At 46.0% G+C, this 14391-nt stretch overlaps 1 protein-coding gene across 2 annotated transcripts in view; it reads right to left on the reverse strand.

The window, feature by feature from the left end:
- SLIT3 (slit guidance ligand 3) overlaps window positions 1-14391 on the reverse strand; it is a 722678-nt gene that overhangs the window by 185940 nt on the left and 522347 nt on the right. For both annotated transcript variants that reach the window (XM_068990416.1, XM_068990417.1), the window contains exon 6: window positions 11340-11411. In XM_068990416.1, the coding sequence (XP_068846517.1) occupies window positions 11340-11411 (72 nt within the window). The remainder of the gene's footprint in view (window positions 1-11339; window positions 11412-14391) is intronic.

Genomic DNA, 14391 nt, shown 5'->3' on the forward strand with positions numbered 1-14391 from the left:
TGATGGGATCTATAGGACATACTGGCTGGCTCCACTAATTTCTGTTTCCTGTCTGCTAATATAGAGAAAGGGCTTCTTGGATAGATGGCAACATGCTGCATGAGATAAGAGTCAACAGACCCATTTTCTGGCCTGGTTCTTCTGTGAAACTTTCTCATGGCTGTGGGCAAGCTGCTTAACTATTCTGAGTTGGTTTTTTTTTTTTTTTTTTCCCTCTTCAAATGAAGTGGTAGGATCAGCTGACCTCCAGGGTCTTTGCAGCCTACAGTTCCACTCTCCAATTTACTTCGGCTGATTCTGGGTCTACAATGGTATTTCTGGAATGGGAATAGATTTCTAGAAGGCAGTGGAAGGACAGTGGATAACCAGAACTGTCCAGATCTGCCTAAAGACAGGACATCTGGCCAAACACCGAAAGTCACAACCAGCCCCCACTGTGCAGCATTTGAAAACATATAGTTGCATGGGTCAGGGCAGAGGTGTCGGTTCCTTTTCTTTCTCTCTCTTTGCAGATACCAGGCTCAACTTCTGCGGGGTTAACAGGCTTGCCTGTCACATCTCCACTTATGTATGCATCAGGGATGGGTCTGGAGTGATTTTCCTATCCAGTTGACTTGGCGGAAGTCACTTGCAGAGTGGAGAGAAGAGAATAATTGGGATCCAGGAACTAATTCACGCAGAGAGAGTTTTGCTTTGGTGGGAGTCAGTTTTCATAACCATACTCCTGGGTTTCAGTGAAAATGGGTCTTTTGGGGGTATAAGATCCAGATGTTTAAATTAAGAACCAGCAAGGGCAGAGTGCGGAGGTGGGAGAAGAGGGAAGTGGTAGATATTTCAAGGTATGTAGCTTCAGAAAGGAAAAGGCGATGGCACCCCCACTCCAGTACTCTTGCCTGGAAAACCCCACGGACATTGGAGCCTGGTGGGCTGCAGTCCATGGGGTCGCTAAGAGTCAGACACGACTGAGGGGCTTCACTTTCACTTTTCACTTTCATGCATTGGAGAAGGAAACGGCAACCCACTCCAGTGTTCTTGCCTGGAGAATCTCAGGGACGGGGGAGCCTGGGGGGCTGCCGTCTATGGGGTCGCACAGAGTTGGACACAACTGAAGTGACTTAGCAGCAGCAGCAGCTTCAGAAAATACACCGTTTAACCATTCTGCTTATTAATGGATGTGAAATGGCTCCAGGGCTTTGGAGTCAGGCAGGCAGGAAAGCATGCATGGTGGGAACCATGGAGATCTGCAGAGGGCATGCCCTGTCAGATGCAGCCCTTGCCACTCAGCTCCAAACCTGCACTCTTTGATAAGGTAGCCACAAGCTAAATTTGGCAATTTAAATTGAAATCAAGTAAAATCAAGTGAAGCTAAACACTTAGCTTAGTTGCACTAGCCACATTGCAAGTGCTCAAGAGTCGCATGTGGCTAGTGGCTATCTACTGGACAGCTCAGATATGGAGCAATTCTTTCACCACCGAGGGTCCTTTAGGGGACAGCGCTGCTTCAGACCATCACAGCCACATGTCCACCCAGGGTGGATACAGCTTCTAAATATTCAAGGGAAATTGAAATTGTTTCCATAAAATTACCCAAGATTTAACTGTTGGGAACTAATTCTGTTTTTCTTTAAACATTGGAAAAACCAAAAAAATGAAAAAACAAGAAGAAAGCTCACATTAGCAGGTCTGATTCAACCAATGAATAACATAGAGCTGATAGGTGGGATCCTTAAAAGAATGGGTGCTCCAGAGCTTTTCTACAGTGAATCCAAATCTGGTCTTAGAGAAACAGGACCATTATTCCCTCCATCCCCGCTCCTCACCATCCCTTGCTCATAAGTGCCTTCAAAAATAGGAAACGAAAGCTCAGGACAAGGTTAAAACAGAGAGAGCTCTGATTCTCCACTACTCTGTGTCCTTGTCCTCTCCGTGCCCTCGTCCCTTCCATAAACTGACAGGAGGGATCAATTTTCTGCTTGGCTCTTAGAAGCCAGTTCTGTAGAGTAATGGACCCTCAGCCATGGGGAAGCCAAGCCATCCAATATTTCACACCCTGGGTGGAAGTGGCAGCATCAGTCATAGGCAAGTTCAGCTCTACCAGGGGACTCAAAAGCTGATAAGCGGAGAGATACTAAAGATGCTCAAACACTGGCTACCAAAGCCACTGTTGGCAGCTGGGGCATGGAGGAAGCTCAGAGTCTGAGCATCCGCACGGGAGCACCTTTTCAAGACAGAGGCAAAGCTCTGTTTGGGGAGAGAACTGACTCCTAAGTGTATTTGGCAGCTCTGAGGCATTCCCCCACCAGCCACTTGCTACTGCGAGAAAACCCTCTGGAATCTTTTTTCAAAAATGCAAAGACATTTTCCCATTTTGTTTTAGATGGGACAAAGCAAACCAAAAGCCTGCTCTCAAACCTGGTTTGTCAGACCAGAATTTCAACTCCAAGACCTGGCGGCTGCATTATACAGGGACATAGAGACTGTCCTCACTCCCCAAGGACAGCAAGACGTCCATTACCAGATTCCACCGACGCGCTGCTCGCAGGAGACGCAGACAGTGGGAGTCCTGCTGACTCAGAACCTCCGGGGGTAAAGAACGGCTCAATGAGCTTCACTATACTCTTAACTCAGGAACGAACACCATGACATTTTAAATTCAGACACTAGACTAGCCTTCAGTGAATAGGGAAATGAAGTAAAGTGGAAACCACAAGAACTCCCCAGATTCTAGTTACTTGGACTGTTAAAGTGCTGTTTATTTAAATGGAAAAGATTATCTTCACATTTCAAAGAAAGGGTCACTTTTTCCTTAGGCTTATGTTCTCAAAACCAAGCTTGTCATTTTAAGAACTTGACTAAGATCCAGGTCCCAGGTTGGGTGAAGTGCATTTACGGGAAACTCAGTTCCCTTCCTAGTACGCTGGGGGTTGAATGGAAGTTACCGATGTTTTCAACAAGGTACAATTTTAATCCTGATTGTCTCCACAAATCACAATTTGCAGCACAATACCAAAAAATCATATTCTGGAGATATTTTCAGATTTTCATTAAATGGTGACAGTTCTGTATTCAAAGCTATGTCATGACTAAACACCCTGATTCCTAAGGCTGTTGAAACAAATGTCTGCATCTCCCAGAGAAACCCAGGTGAAATAGTTTGCAAATAAATGAAAATGAATCTTGTCTCTGTTAGAAAGCACCAGTTTTCTCTGTGGCTCTAATTTTGTTCATTAGTAAAAAGAAAAAAAAAAAGGGGGGGGTGGGGGAAACACTTAGCTAAAGGAATAGAAAACCAAAGGTAATGTGAGAAATGTGTGCTGTTTCAGAAAAAAATACTATTGAACACACTGTTCAACATCTAAAATAATTCTGGGACAACCACAATCTTAGTTCCGTTCAGGGCACAAGCAGAACAGAGACTCTAGAGACTAGGGTGGGGTAAGCTTCAAATTCAGTTAATTACAAGTGGCCCTCTGCATCCGTGGGTGATGCATTTTGGATTTAACCAGCAGCGAACTGATCCGAGGGGATCTGGGATCTGCAGGATAAGGCACCAGGGGATACAGACAGCCGACTGTGATTTCAACTCAATTTGATTCCATGAACTTTAACTGACCACCTACTATGTGCCAGGCTTGTGCAAGGCAGTGAACAGTATAGGAATATTCTCCAACTATCATTTTTATGAGTGTCCTGATGGGGTATATGTTAGACACACACCTGAGGTTATCTCCTTTAATCCCTAGCCTAAGGATTGGTATTAATGTTTCTCTTTTGAAAGGAAATGAACCCCAAACCACTCAAGTTGACTTGGTGGTGCTGATTTGGCAACCAGTCCTGTGGGAGGACTGTAATGCCTCCCACCCCCTACCCCAGAAGAGCAGCCTTTTCCTCCCGCCTCCTTGTCTGGGCAGTCTCATGTAATGCGATGTGGTGCTGAATAAACTGATGTCATAGGTTTGGATCTGAGCACCCTAGAAGTCAACTTCTCAAAAAGAAAGTCTGCAGTTCCTGAATTATTCTGGGCTACAGAGAATAACCTCACGAATGCACGTAACTGTTTCTCTTGTATGTGTGCTCTGGGATGTATTTTTTAATTCTAATTTCTTGTGTGTAGTAGAACAGTTAAGTGCAGGGGATTTGATACTGGAAGAATAATTCCCTTCTTGTACTTGTTCACATCACCCTGGGTCAAGTTGTTCAACTTCTCTAAGCCTCAGTTTCCTCACTGGTAAAATGAGGAGATTACCAAGATCTACCTTGGAAGGCTGTAGAGAGGGGTTATGTAAGATGCTGCATTATAATGTTTTATCACAGTGCCTGGAAGGTAGCAGGTGTTAGAACATGGAGACTATCATGGTAATTATAGCAGCTATAATGCCTAATAATTCCTATGATAGCCTTTCATTATACAATGTATCAGCAGATTATTATTATTCGTTAATCAGAGCATCTGGTTCCACACCCAGAGGAAGCTCATTGGAAGTGGAGGACACACCACCACTTGCATTAAGCTCTGGGTTTTCTGAATTGGACCAACCATGTCCATAAATGTCCCAACACCCAGTGCCCAGCACCCCTCAGCCAGGACCACCACCCTCTGCTAGGAGAGTGAGCACATCCTGATCTCAGTATCAGGACTACTGTCCATTTCTTTTACTGTCTTCTTCTATCAAAAAAGGACTTTCTTTCTGTGTCTACAAGTAGGGCTCAGGGTCAGGCCACGTCATGTTTGCCCAGAGGTGGCTGAATTAGAACTACACTAAAAGTCTACTTAATTCCCATCATTGTGTTAACTCTGTTTTTTTAAGGGAGCTCATTACCCAGGCTAAAAGACTCTCTTTTCTCTAACGGGAGCTCATTACCTGGGCTGACGCTGGGCTCTAGGGAGCAAGAAATAGAGTGGGAGGTTGTCCTCTCTTGCTTCTCATCCTATGTGCGCATGCGCATGCGAGGTTGCTTCTTCAGTCGTGTCCAACTCTTTGCGACCCTGTGGACTATAGCAAACCAGGCTCTCCTGTCCATGGGATTCTCCAGGCAAGAATACTGGAGTGGATGGCTGTGTGTTAATTCGGGGATATTCTTGACCCAGGGATTGAACTCATATCTCTTATGCCTCCTGCATGGGCAGGCAGGTAGTTTACCACTAGTGGCACCTGAGAAGCATGTATAAACCCAATTACAACTGGTTTACAATCAAAAGGAATCTGGAAGCAAGTTCAACTCCTGAGAAGGACTTCCCAGCAGATGAGGCATGAGGCATCCCAGATGGCTTCCGAGGTGCCCTTGGTCAGTCTGGGAGTCCTGGACTCCCCATCACTTAGCTCTGTCTGTGCTTGTCTGATCAACAATTCTGATAAGCTCTCACCTTTAGAGTTTGATCCACCAAAGCTCCTGCTCATTTAAAGCTTTACTGTCCTTGGCATCTGGCACAATGCTGGCACATATCCTTGCTTTTTGGATGGATTAAAGCAGGGGCTGCCTGGGCTGGGAGGTAACTGAAATGGGGGGAGGTCGACAGGAAAGTGGAGGCTATACACACCCCATCTAAGGAGGGTATGTGCTTTTCAGTCTCAACTGATTGTCACGAGGCACATGTCCAGGCCAGAGTTGCCAATGCTTCTGCTTCACTGAAGTCCAAAGCTGGAATTCTGGACTTTTACAAAAAATTTCATCAATTTTCAATATGAAATGCTAATTTAAAATGGTAAAAACACTCTTAGGATGAAAAAGAAAACCTCATTTGTGACCAAAATGTAGTGTCATCTAGTTTGCAACCTTTGGTTTCAAGAGAGTTGATTAGCAGATTGTGGGAAGGCAAACTTCAGTCCATGATAAACTCAGAGAATGATTCTGCTTTCAGCTCTGCTAAATGGGGCTTCCCTGTGGCTCAGATGGTAAAGAATCTGCCTGCAATGCAGGAGACCCAGGGTCAATCTCTGGGTTAGGAAGATTCCCCTGGAGAATGAAATGGCAACCCACTCAAGCATTCTTGCCTGGAGACTTCCATGGACAGACGAGACTATAGTCCATGTGGTCACAAAGAGTCAGATACGACTGAGTGACTAACACTTTTACTTTTCACTTCAACCTGCTACATAACATAAAACATTTAACAATAGGTTTTGAAAAGACAGCTGTGCTTAGGATCCCCAGACTTACCAGAGGATTTCTTCTGTATAGCTGAATTGCCTGGGGGTGTCCACTGGGGGCAAAGAACATGGAATCAGGGGTCTGGAGACCCAGGTTAGAGTCCTCTGCTACTGCTAACTTGCTGTTGCCCTGGACAAGCCAAGGTGAGGGCTAGGACTAGGGGGAGGGAAGTGGGGTGCCCAGGGTAAAAATGTTAGAAGGCATGGGCCTCACTCTAGTCCTGACCCTGCTCTCGGCCTCCCTGTGCCTTATCTCAACAGTAAGAGGTCATCCTGGAGACAGCGAAGGTCTTTGCAGAGCCAGCCTATGATGATATCACTGAACTTCCAAAATTGGTAAGTGACAGAAAGGCGAGCGAGGCTTTCAAGACAGCACACACTGGTTATCGAAAAACCTGTCAGATCGACGTGAGATTTGGCCAGTACAAGTGCTTTATCAAGGGCAGACCACTCACTGAAAGTGTCTTGGGGATGCGTTCCTAGCATTTTGGCAGCATATCTACCAAACTTCTGATCGGCTACGTTTGTCTTCTGGCTAAGAGACAACGTCTGAGAATCTTTTCTCCCCACAATACTATTGAAAAAAAATGTAAATATTTGATTAGCTAGGTTGTTTTTTGTTTCATTTTCCCCTACTCATTTTTTTTCTCCATTCAATATTTTTCCTGTTTTTTTTTTTTTTTTTTTTTTTTTTTCATAAGATGGCATGTAGGGCTGAGAGGAGCCTGGTAAAACTGGTGACATGCCTAGCTGTCCTCAACCTAGCTGGCGGGGTCTAGAAACCCAGGCTCAGAGTCCCTCCAGTAATGATTCCTGGCCAGCCAGGGAAGTGCAGTCTTGGCATACTTGACCGTGGTTTACACACACCTTACCCAGAGAAAACCGAAAACCGAGGACGTGAACCGCCAAGTGTACAAACCCGCAGAAATTAACAGTCTATGATTTGGGTGACAGAAGGGCGTCTGAAAGTGAGGTAACAGAAAGTGAGGCCCCTCAACTAAGAAGCAGAGCAGCGGCAAGTGCCAAAGTCGATCGGTGACACCCAGCAGCGAGGGGTTGTCTCTGGGACTCAAATGTAAGTCAGTGAAAAAGCAGGATGATTTCTTTCCCCTGTGAAGTTGAGTTACCTTCAGCTTTATGGGGACCCATCCCTGGGTAAAGGGAATGACAATCTCAGAAGCTGTGGGAGGCTCCCGAGTTCTCAGCAGGACCCTGAGGCCCTGGGAGCTCCCCGAGACCAGCTCTCGGGGCCAGTTCAGACCACCCTGAGGCACACGCTGGCCCTGCCTCAGCGGGGCCCACACCCGGGAGCCTTAGTACACATTCCGCTGCTTGCTAGCTAGGCAGTTACTTGGCTTCTCTGAAATAGGCATCCTCTGTGAAAAAGAAGGCGCCAGTAAGTTTCACGGAAGGGTGGTGAGAATGCAGAGAGAGAATGGGTATAAAAGCACCGCTTCCAGTGTTGGTCCCAGGTGGCTCAGCAGCAAAGAACCCAATGCAGGAGTCGTGGGTTCGATCTCTGGGCCAGGAAGATCCTCTGGAGAAGGAAACGGTGACCCACTCTGGTACTCTTGCCTGGAGAATCCCATGGACAGAGGAGCCTGGCGGGCTACAGTCCATGGGTCGCACAGAGTCGGACACAACTGAGCAACTAAACCACAACCACCAGTAACTGCACACTGAACGCCAGCTATCATCACTCGCCTTAGGGTTGCTTCTCTGGAGTTTTGCCCATACTGGGCGTTCCTTCTCACTCCCTTTTCTGGCTGCCTGAAAAAGAGCAGGTGGTGGCTCTCTTTGTGTACCGTACTCTGCGCTGGACATCCCCCATTGGGCACGAGTCAAAAATGAGGTTGAGGTGGACAGATTTCAGTCTTTCCAAAAGCTTGTACAGTCCCTTACTCCTCACTGCTAGGGGTTCCTGCCTAGACTCACCCTTCATGTTCAGTGCAACCAACCTCAGCCTGGATGGAAAGAAGTTTTATGGCATTTCCATCCATAGAAAGGATGGAATAACAGGGTGATCCTGTGTGAAATATTTTCAATACTAGTTTTTGTCCCTAAACTTGAGTTGATTTTAAGAGAGATTTCTTTGAGGTAATGGGGACTTTCCTTATTTTATACTTTATTCTGCCTCATGTCAGAGAGAAAACCCACACGAAATACTATATCTTGTCTCCTTTTTTTCCCACACCATGTGGCATGTGGAAGCTTCTCTCCCCAGCCAGGGATTGAACCCATGCCCCATCCAGTGGGAGTGCAGAGTCTTAACCACTAGACTGCCAGGGAAGTCTCTATACTTTGTCTTCTTGATTTGCAGACTTTAAAAGCTTTAGATACTTAGAGATGACCTTTGTGGGGAGAGTGTGTTTTGCATTCCCCCCCCCCGAAGTCTCGGTCTCTCTCTGAAGGATTTATTAAGTTAATATACGATGCCCCCACTTAGCTCCTATTTACTATTAATACTTTATTGTCAAGTTTCTTTATAGTGCCTAAGTTGTGATTACAGAGAAATATTACGAAATGTCAATGTGAAGATGAGATTTGGAAGGTCTGGGGGTGGGGCAGGGAGGGTCTTTAAATGGAGACGTCAGCTCCAGCCAATTTCAGTATGCTCACCATGAAGATGGATGGTTCCAAAGCTGCGTGCCTCTGCTGGAAATTAAAAACCCATGGAATACCTGATTATGATTAATTTTAAGTACTTAGCCATGCGAAGCCAAATGAGAGTGTCTTTAAAACAGAGCTATTGATCTAGCTTTGTTTAGAATTGAGAAGATAAACTAATCAGATCCTGTGAGCTCTTTACAATGATGGGGAGAGAGAACTTTTTTTTTTTCATAGTGAGTTTTTAAGCTTCAAGTTGTGGTGTATCTGGATAAAAAAAATATATGCATTATATACATGAATCTATTATATATATATATATATATATAATTTTATATATATATATATATAAAATCAGAGTAGAGAGGACAGTTCAGTTCTGTCCTGGACAGGGGTTTGATGAAGATGAGGGCATGGTGGGGAGAAAGTTAGGGAAGTGGAGAGGACCCCAGTGACTCAGATGCTAAAGGATCTGCCTGCAATTCAGGAGACCTGGGTTTGACCCCTGGGTTGGGAAGATCTCCTGGAGAAGGGAACGGCTACCCACTCCAATATTCTTGCCTGGAGAATTCCATGGACAGAGGAGCCTGGTGGGCTACAGTCCGTGGGGTCGCAAAGAGTCAGACACGACTGAGTGACTACTAGAAATCCTATGTAGTATAGAGGGCATCTCTTAAAGTTAAGAAAACAGAGCGGTAGAATAACTTAGCCAAGGGGCCGCCACACCCAGGACTCCACACCCAGGGTGTCTGACTATAGCTTCTCACTCCCCGCAGCGGCACTCCTGGTGAGGCCAGGTGACACCCCGCCAAGCCGAGAGCACTAACGTGTGGACCGTCAGGTCATCACATCTGCTTTGTGGCAGCTAGCAACTTCCATTTCTTGGTCCCTTCCCGGGGAATTTTCTCATCCTTCTCAAGAAGAAGATGATATGCTCCCAGCAGCCCTTTCTACAGAGGCTTTTTTTGCAGTCAGGGAAAATCGCGCCTACCCTTCTCAGCTCCAGCCTCTTCATAAGAGGAGTCCTGGGTTACTAAATTTGGGCTGGCATCCTTTCCCAAGCAGACACGCAATTGGTGCTGCTTCTGGGGTCAGAGTTTGGGTGAGGAGAGACCATCCATCTTAGGAATGACAACCTGACCAACCTCCTGGCTGTGGGTCCTGCCTTTTCTGTACCGGGGATTCTCGGCTTTCATCCGATTTCCAGCAGCTTGCAGCATCAGCATCCCCTTGATTTCCGGTGATTCCTCTTGGAATCACCTTCCTTTCACACAGTGTGGAGAGGGTGTCTGCAACCCACTGTTGCTACCTGTGGAGCCAGGTGAAAAGGAAGGTGGGCCTCCCCTTGTGGACAAAGGGACATTCTAATGTACTCATTCATTCATTTGTTTGACATCTATTCATTCTTCTGGAAGTCAGAGATATGTAACCTGGTGGCCATGTAATTTTTTCTTTTTTTTGATTTCCAGGGGAGTGTACCCTGCCCTTGTCATTCTGGATAGAACTGTACCATCAAAATTATTTTTAGAAGCAAGCAATTACAGAAATTGGAAAGGGGAAGCCCTTCCACGATACAGCAACCACCCCCTTCATTTTCCAAATGACAAAACTGAGGCTCCGAACACAGACGGCACTTGCCCAAGGTCACACAGCTAATCGAGGGGCCACGCTGGGGCTGAATCACACGTCTCCCAGCGCAAGTTCTGCTAGGCTTGGCCACCGTCCTCTTCAGGTTCCCCCGAATCAGAGACAGCTGGAGGTGTAGTTTGGGGTGGGGGAGAACGATCAAAAGGTTTCTCACACAATCCAATTTTAGTCGGAATGACCCGGGGATGACTCCTAGCTGACTCTCCCCCCGGAAATCAGGTTTCCTTAGCTAGACCCATTTGAAAATCCAGAACACGTGAAGACAGCTACACGTTTTTCCTAGACAGGGTATACGGTGGTCTTCCGGGGAGGGGTCCATCTCCTCTCATCTTCCTCCTCACCTCCCAGCCCCTGTCACTTTAAGGTTACTGCTCAAAGTTTGGATTTAAACCTGAGATGGGATCCCAGGAGCCAGGGCCATGACTGGACTTTACTAGCTGTCTGGCATTCCACCCGGTTCTGTGCCAAGGTCCCTTTCTGATGCTGGGTGATTCCAGCCTCGACCCCGCAGCACTGGCTCTTCCTCGTCTCCCAGACCTGCCACCTGCTCTCTAAGCCCACACTCGGACGCTCCCTGAAGGCTCCGGCAGGCACTGGGGGTCCACTCTAGCCCATCTGTTTCACCCAGCAGCAAATATCCTGGGAGCATCGGGGGAGAAAGGACTCAACTGAGACTTAATTAACAGGAACCCCAGTTCGTGGGAGGTGAGAAATCACACTTTGCTGCCCGCAAACACTTTGACCAAGGTGAGCCGGAGGGATCTCCCAGTTCCCAATTTTAATAGCACTGCAGCAAAAGACACAGAAACGCATCCGCACAGACCCCCGGGCCCACACACTCCCCCTGTCTCCTCCTCACCCGGACAGCCACACACACACACACACACACAGACACACACACACGCACACCAGGCAGCGATCGCAGAATCAACTCACAGGATCTCCAAGTCACGCAGCGCTCGGAAGGCTCCATCTTCAATGCAGCTGATGTGGTTGTTGTCCAGTTGCCTGTGGAAAAGCAAGGGAGAGCATGAAGGGCTGAGCGGGGGCCGCGCGTGAGCCGGCCGGGCGCCCCCGGTCCCCGAGCGCCGGCCCCTCCACCCTCGCGGCTCTGCTCGCCCGCCAGGAGCTCGTGCAGAGCCAGCCTGTCTGCCACGCTGCTGTCTCTCCTCTCTGACTGTCTGAGGGAACTACACAGTCGAGCGCACCAGAGGCTGTCAGGTCTCAGTAAATATTAATTGCGCATTTTTTTTTTTAGGCAGAAGGGAGTAATTTCATTACATTAGGGCATCCAATCCATTACGAGCTCTTACCGTCATGTCACTGAAACAATTTCATTAAGCTAAAGGCCTGTAAATCATTGGAGGTCACTGCTCTGCCCTCGGTGACCTCCCAGAATGCTTTCTTCCCCCTCGCTCCCTCTCCCTGTCTCCCTTTTACTGGAAGTTGCAGTCTTCCGCTCTGACACAGTGCTAAATCTTTAGGCTTTATCTGCCCAAGAGCAGTGAGGGTGCATGGGGAATATACCAATTCCAAATTAGACTCAACTAATCTAATTTTATAGTCTTTTTATTATTCTAAGCACCAAATGTCTGTGGTGGTTTGATGCCTCTGTGCTTTGTTATGGGGCCCATCTGGTAGGTCATTCTATTGAAGCAGCCTCTGACTAAATACAGATTCCCTCAAACTGCATCAAGCATCATCGACATTAAAGAAACTCATTGATGGAAGCGTTCCTGACGGGGGGAGAAAAAGGACTATCGTTATCGCTTTAAAGATGTACCACTTAAATTTAAATTGGGGAGAATTAAATGCACCTATTTTTGGACTTTTTTTTCTCACTTCCCTTTCCATCTTTTGAGCATGAAAATCCTGTCTTTTAAAAAGACGCCTTGACTAATATACATTCCAGTTGGGGACTAAGGTTATTCTAGTTGAGCGATAACAAATAGATACCGCTATCTCAAATCAAAATATGCCTGATGTGTAAGTCAGGAGATTGATCACGACCACACCACAACTTAAATATCATCTATTATATATATTAAAAACCTCATTTAATTAAAAACTGTTTTATACAGAAAATAGTGATTATCACCATACTGTCTTAAATTTTGTGTGTGGAACACACCACGGTCTTTGGAGGAGGAGCAGTAGAAAGAAGTACGGCTGTAGTGACAAACTCTTGTCTAGATTCCTATTTCTCTCTTTTGTCTCAGACAGCATCAGTCCTCTCAGGTGGAGGGTTCTCCGGCTGCTGGAATTTACACGTGAAACTTGAGCTTGTCTTGCGCCAAGACAACTCTCTGCAGAAGACATGTCAGAGCTGCCTTTGGTGGCCCTCTTGGAGTATTTTATACTCTGCTGAAGGAAGGTGGAATTACAATTATAATCCTGTTATCATTGAAAAAATACATAGATGTAGGATTACATAAATGCACATGAATGAAATATGTACAATCAAAGTGACGGAGTTCATCAGAGCAGATGGGCTCTGCTGCGGTCCCATGAGGAACTGAATCATCTCAAAAGATGCTCACGATACAAGACACTAGGCATTTAGAATGAAAGAAGCAGCAAGAAATGGGGGTCTCAAGGAGCAGAACCCCTCCGTAAGTTGATGAATTCCACATCTAGCGTTCAAAGTCCTTGCTGACGCCGACTCATGCGTCGTCTCTGAGTAGCTCCTGCTTCCCCAGGTTCTTCCCGGGCCTTTCTCAACGAGAGTTTAGAGAGTGGCCTTTTTGTAGATTTCCCGTAAGTGTTGGAGCCACTGATTCCCCGCAGAAGTTCTATTAAGGCAGTCTAGTACTACTGCCCAACTTCCAGATTTATCATCTGTTTAAGGGTCGATGAATCAACAACTCCTGCCCTGCTACAAGGCCACCAAACCTTACCAAGCAGAAATGCAGTGGAGTTGGCATTTGGCTCCAAGAAACTGTTTAATGAACGTGCTGAATTCGGCAAAAACGGGACCATCCACCTAAGTAGAAAAGTCTCTAAATCATCAAATTGGGAAGTCTGGGACAGTGCAGAGAGATGGCAGTTTGTGGCGCACCTGCTTTTGTATAGACATGTTAGAGAGGTCCTGGCTATTAGAATATTGTTTATTTGCTGGATTTTGGAAGCGTTTTCTATTCCTTTTCTTTACGAGAGTGCCAGAAACCAACCAGAATACTCTAAATGTACAGGATTTTACATGGAAAGAATGTAACGTTCAGGGGAGGAAAAAACTCTTGGAAAGGAGAAAAAAAAGAGCAGTGGTTGAATGAAATGAGAAAGAGTAGAGGGAAAGGAAAGGATATGTGCAAAAGATTTTAAAAATCCACTATTCAGTCTCCCAGCAGGGTTTTGCCACTCAGGATATAGAGCAGTGGCGGCCAAGAGTTGCTGAGAGGGCCCTGCTCATTCTAAGGCTAAAAGCAGAGATGTGTAGTACACTATCGATTACATGCTGTTTAAATAGTTTTCAGTGGGTGGCACAAAGTTGACACCTTGTTGTGTATTAGTAATGGGGAAAACTGAACTTTAATATAAGCATCTCTGTGGGTATATTTTATGGAGTGTCTTGGAACCCATGAAATGTATCAAAATTTAAAATATTTATGCTGAAATGTGCTTTTCTAGAAGACATTTATTATCATCTAGATGGTCTCCTTTCGTTCTAGTCACAGATAAACAGTATCCCTGCCTTGGTAGTAAAGAGTTCTTCCCAAGATGTATTGTTCATTTTGAAAGTCTACGGGGTAAATGCCTGCGAGGGTCTTTTCAGGCAAATGTAAACCCGAGTTATGCACTTCCCAACAATCACATCTGCATCGCACTGAGCCTCAGAGTGTTCATGATATGCTCATTAATTATCTGCAATCAATTCGTATATTTCCTGCAAATAAGCTAGATCCCTAAAACAAAGTAAATACATGCTTGGTCCCGACAAGCTGTCATTTTCCTTCTAAACTACGTCTCAGACACACACAACTTAGTCCTG

The sequence above is a fragment of the Capricornis sumatraensis genome, chromosome 18 (assembly GCF_032405125.1).
Source record: "Capricornis sumatraensis isolate serow.1 chromosome 18, serow.2, whole genome shotgun sequence".
Lineage (NCBI taxonomy): Eukaryota > Metazoa > Chordata > Mammalia > Artiodactyla > Bovidae > Capricornis > Capricornis sumatraensis.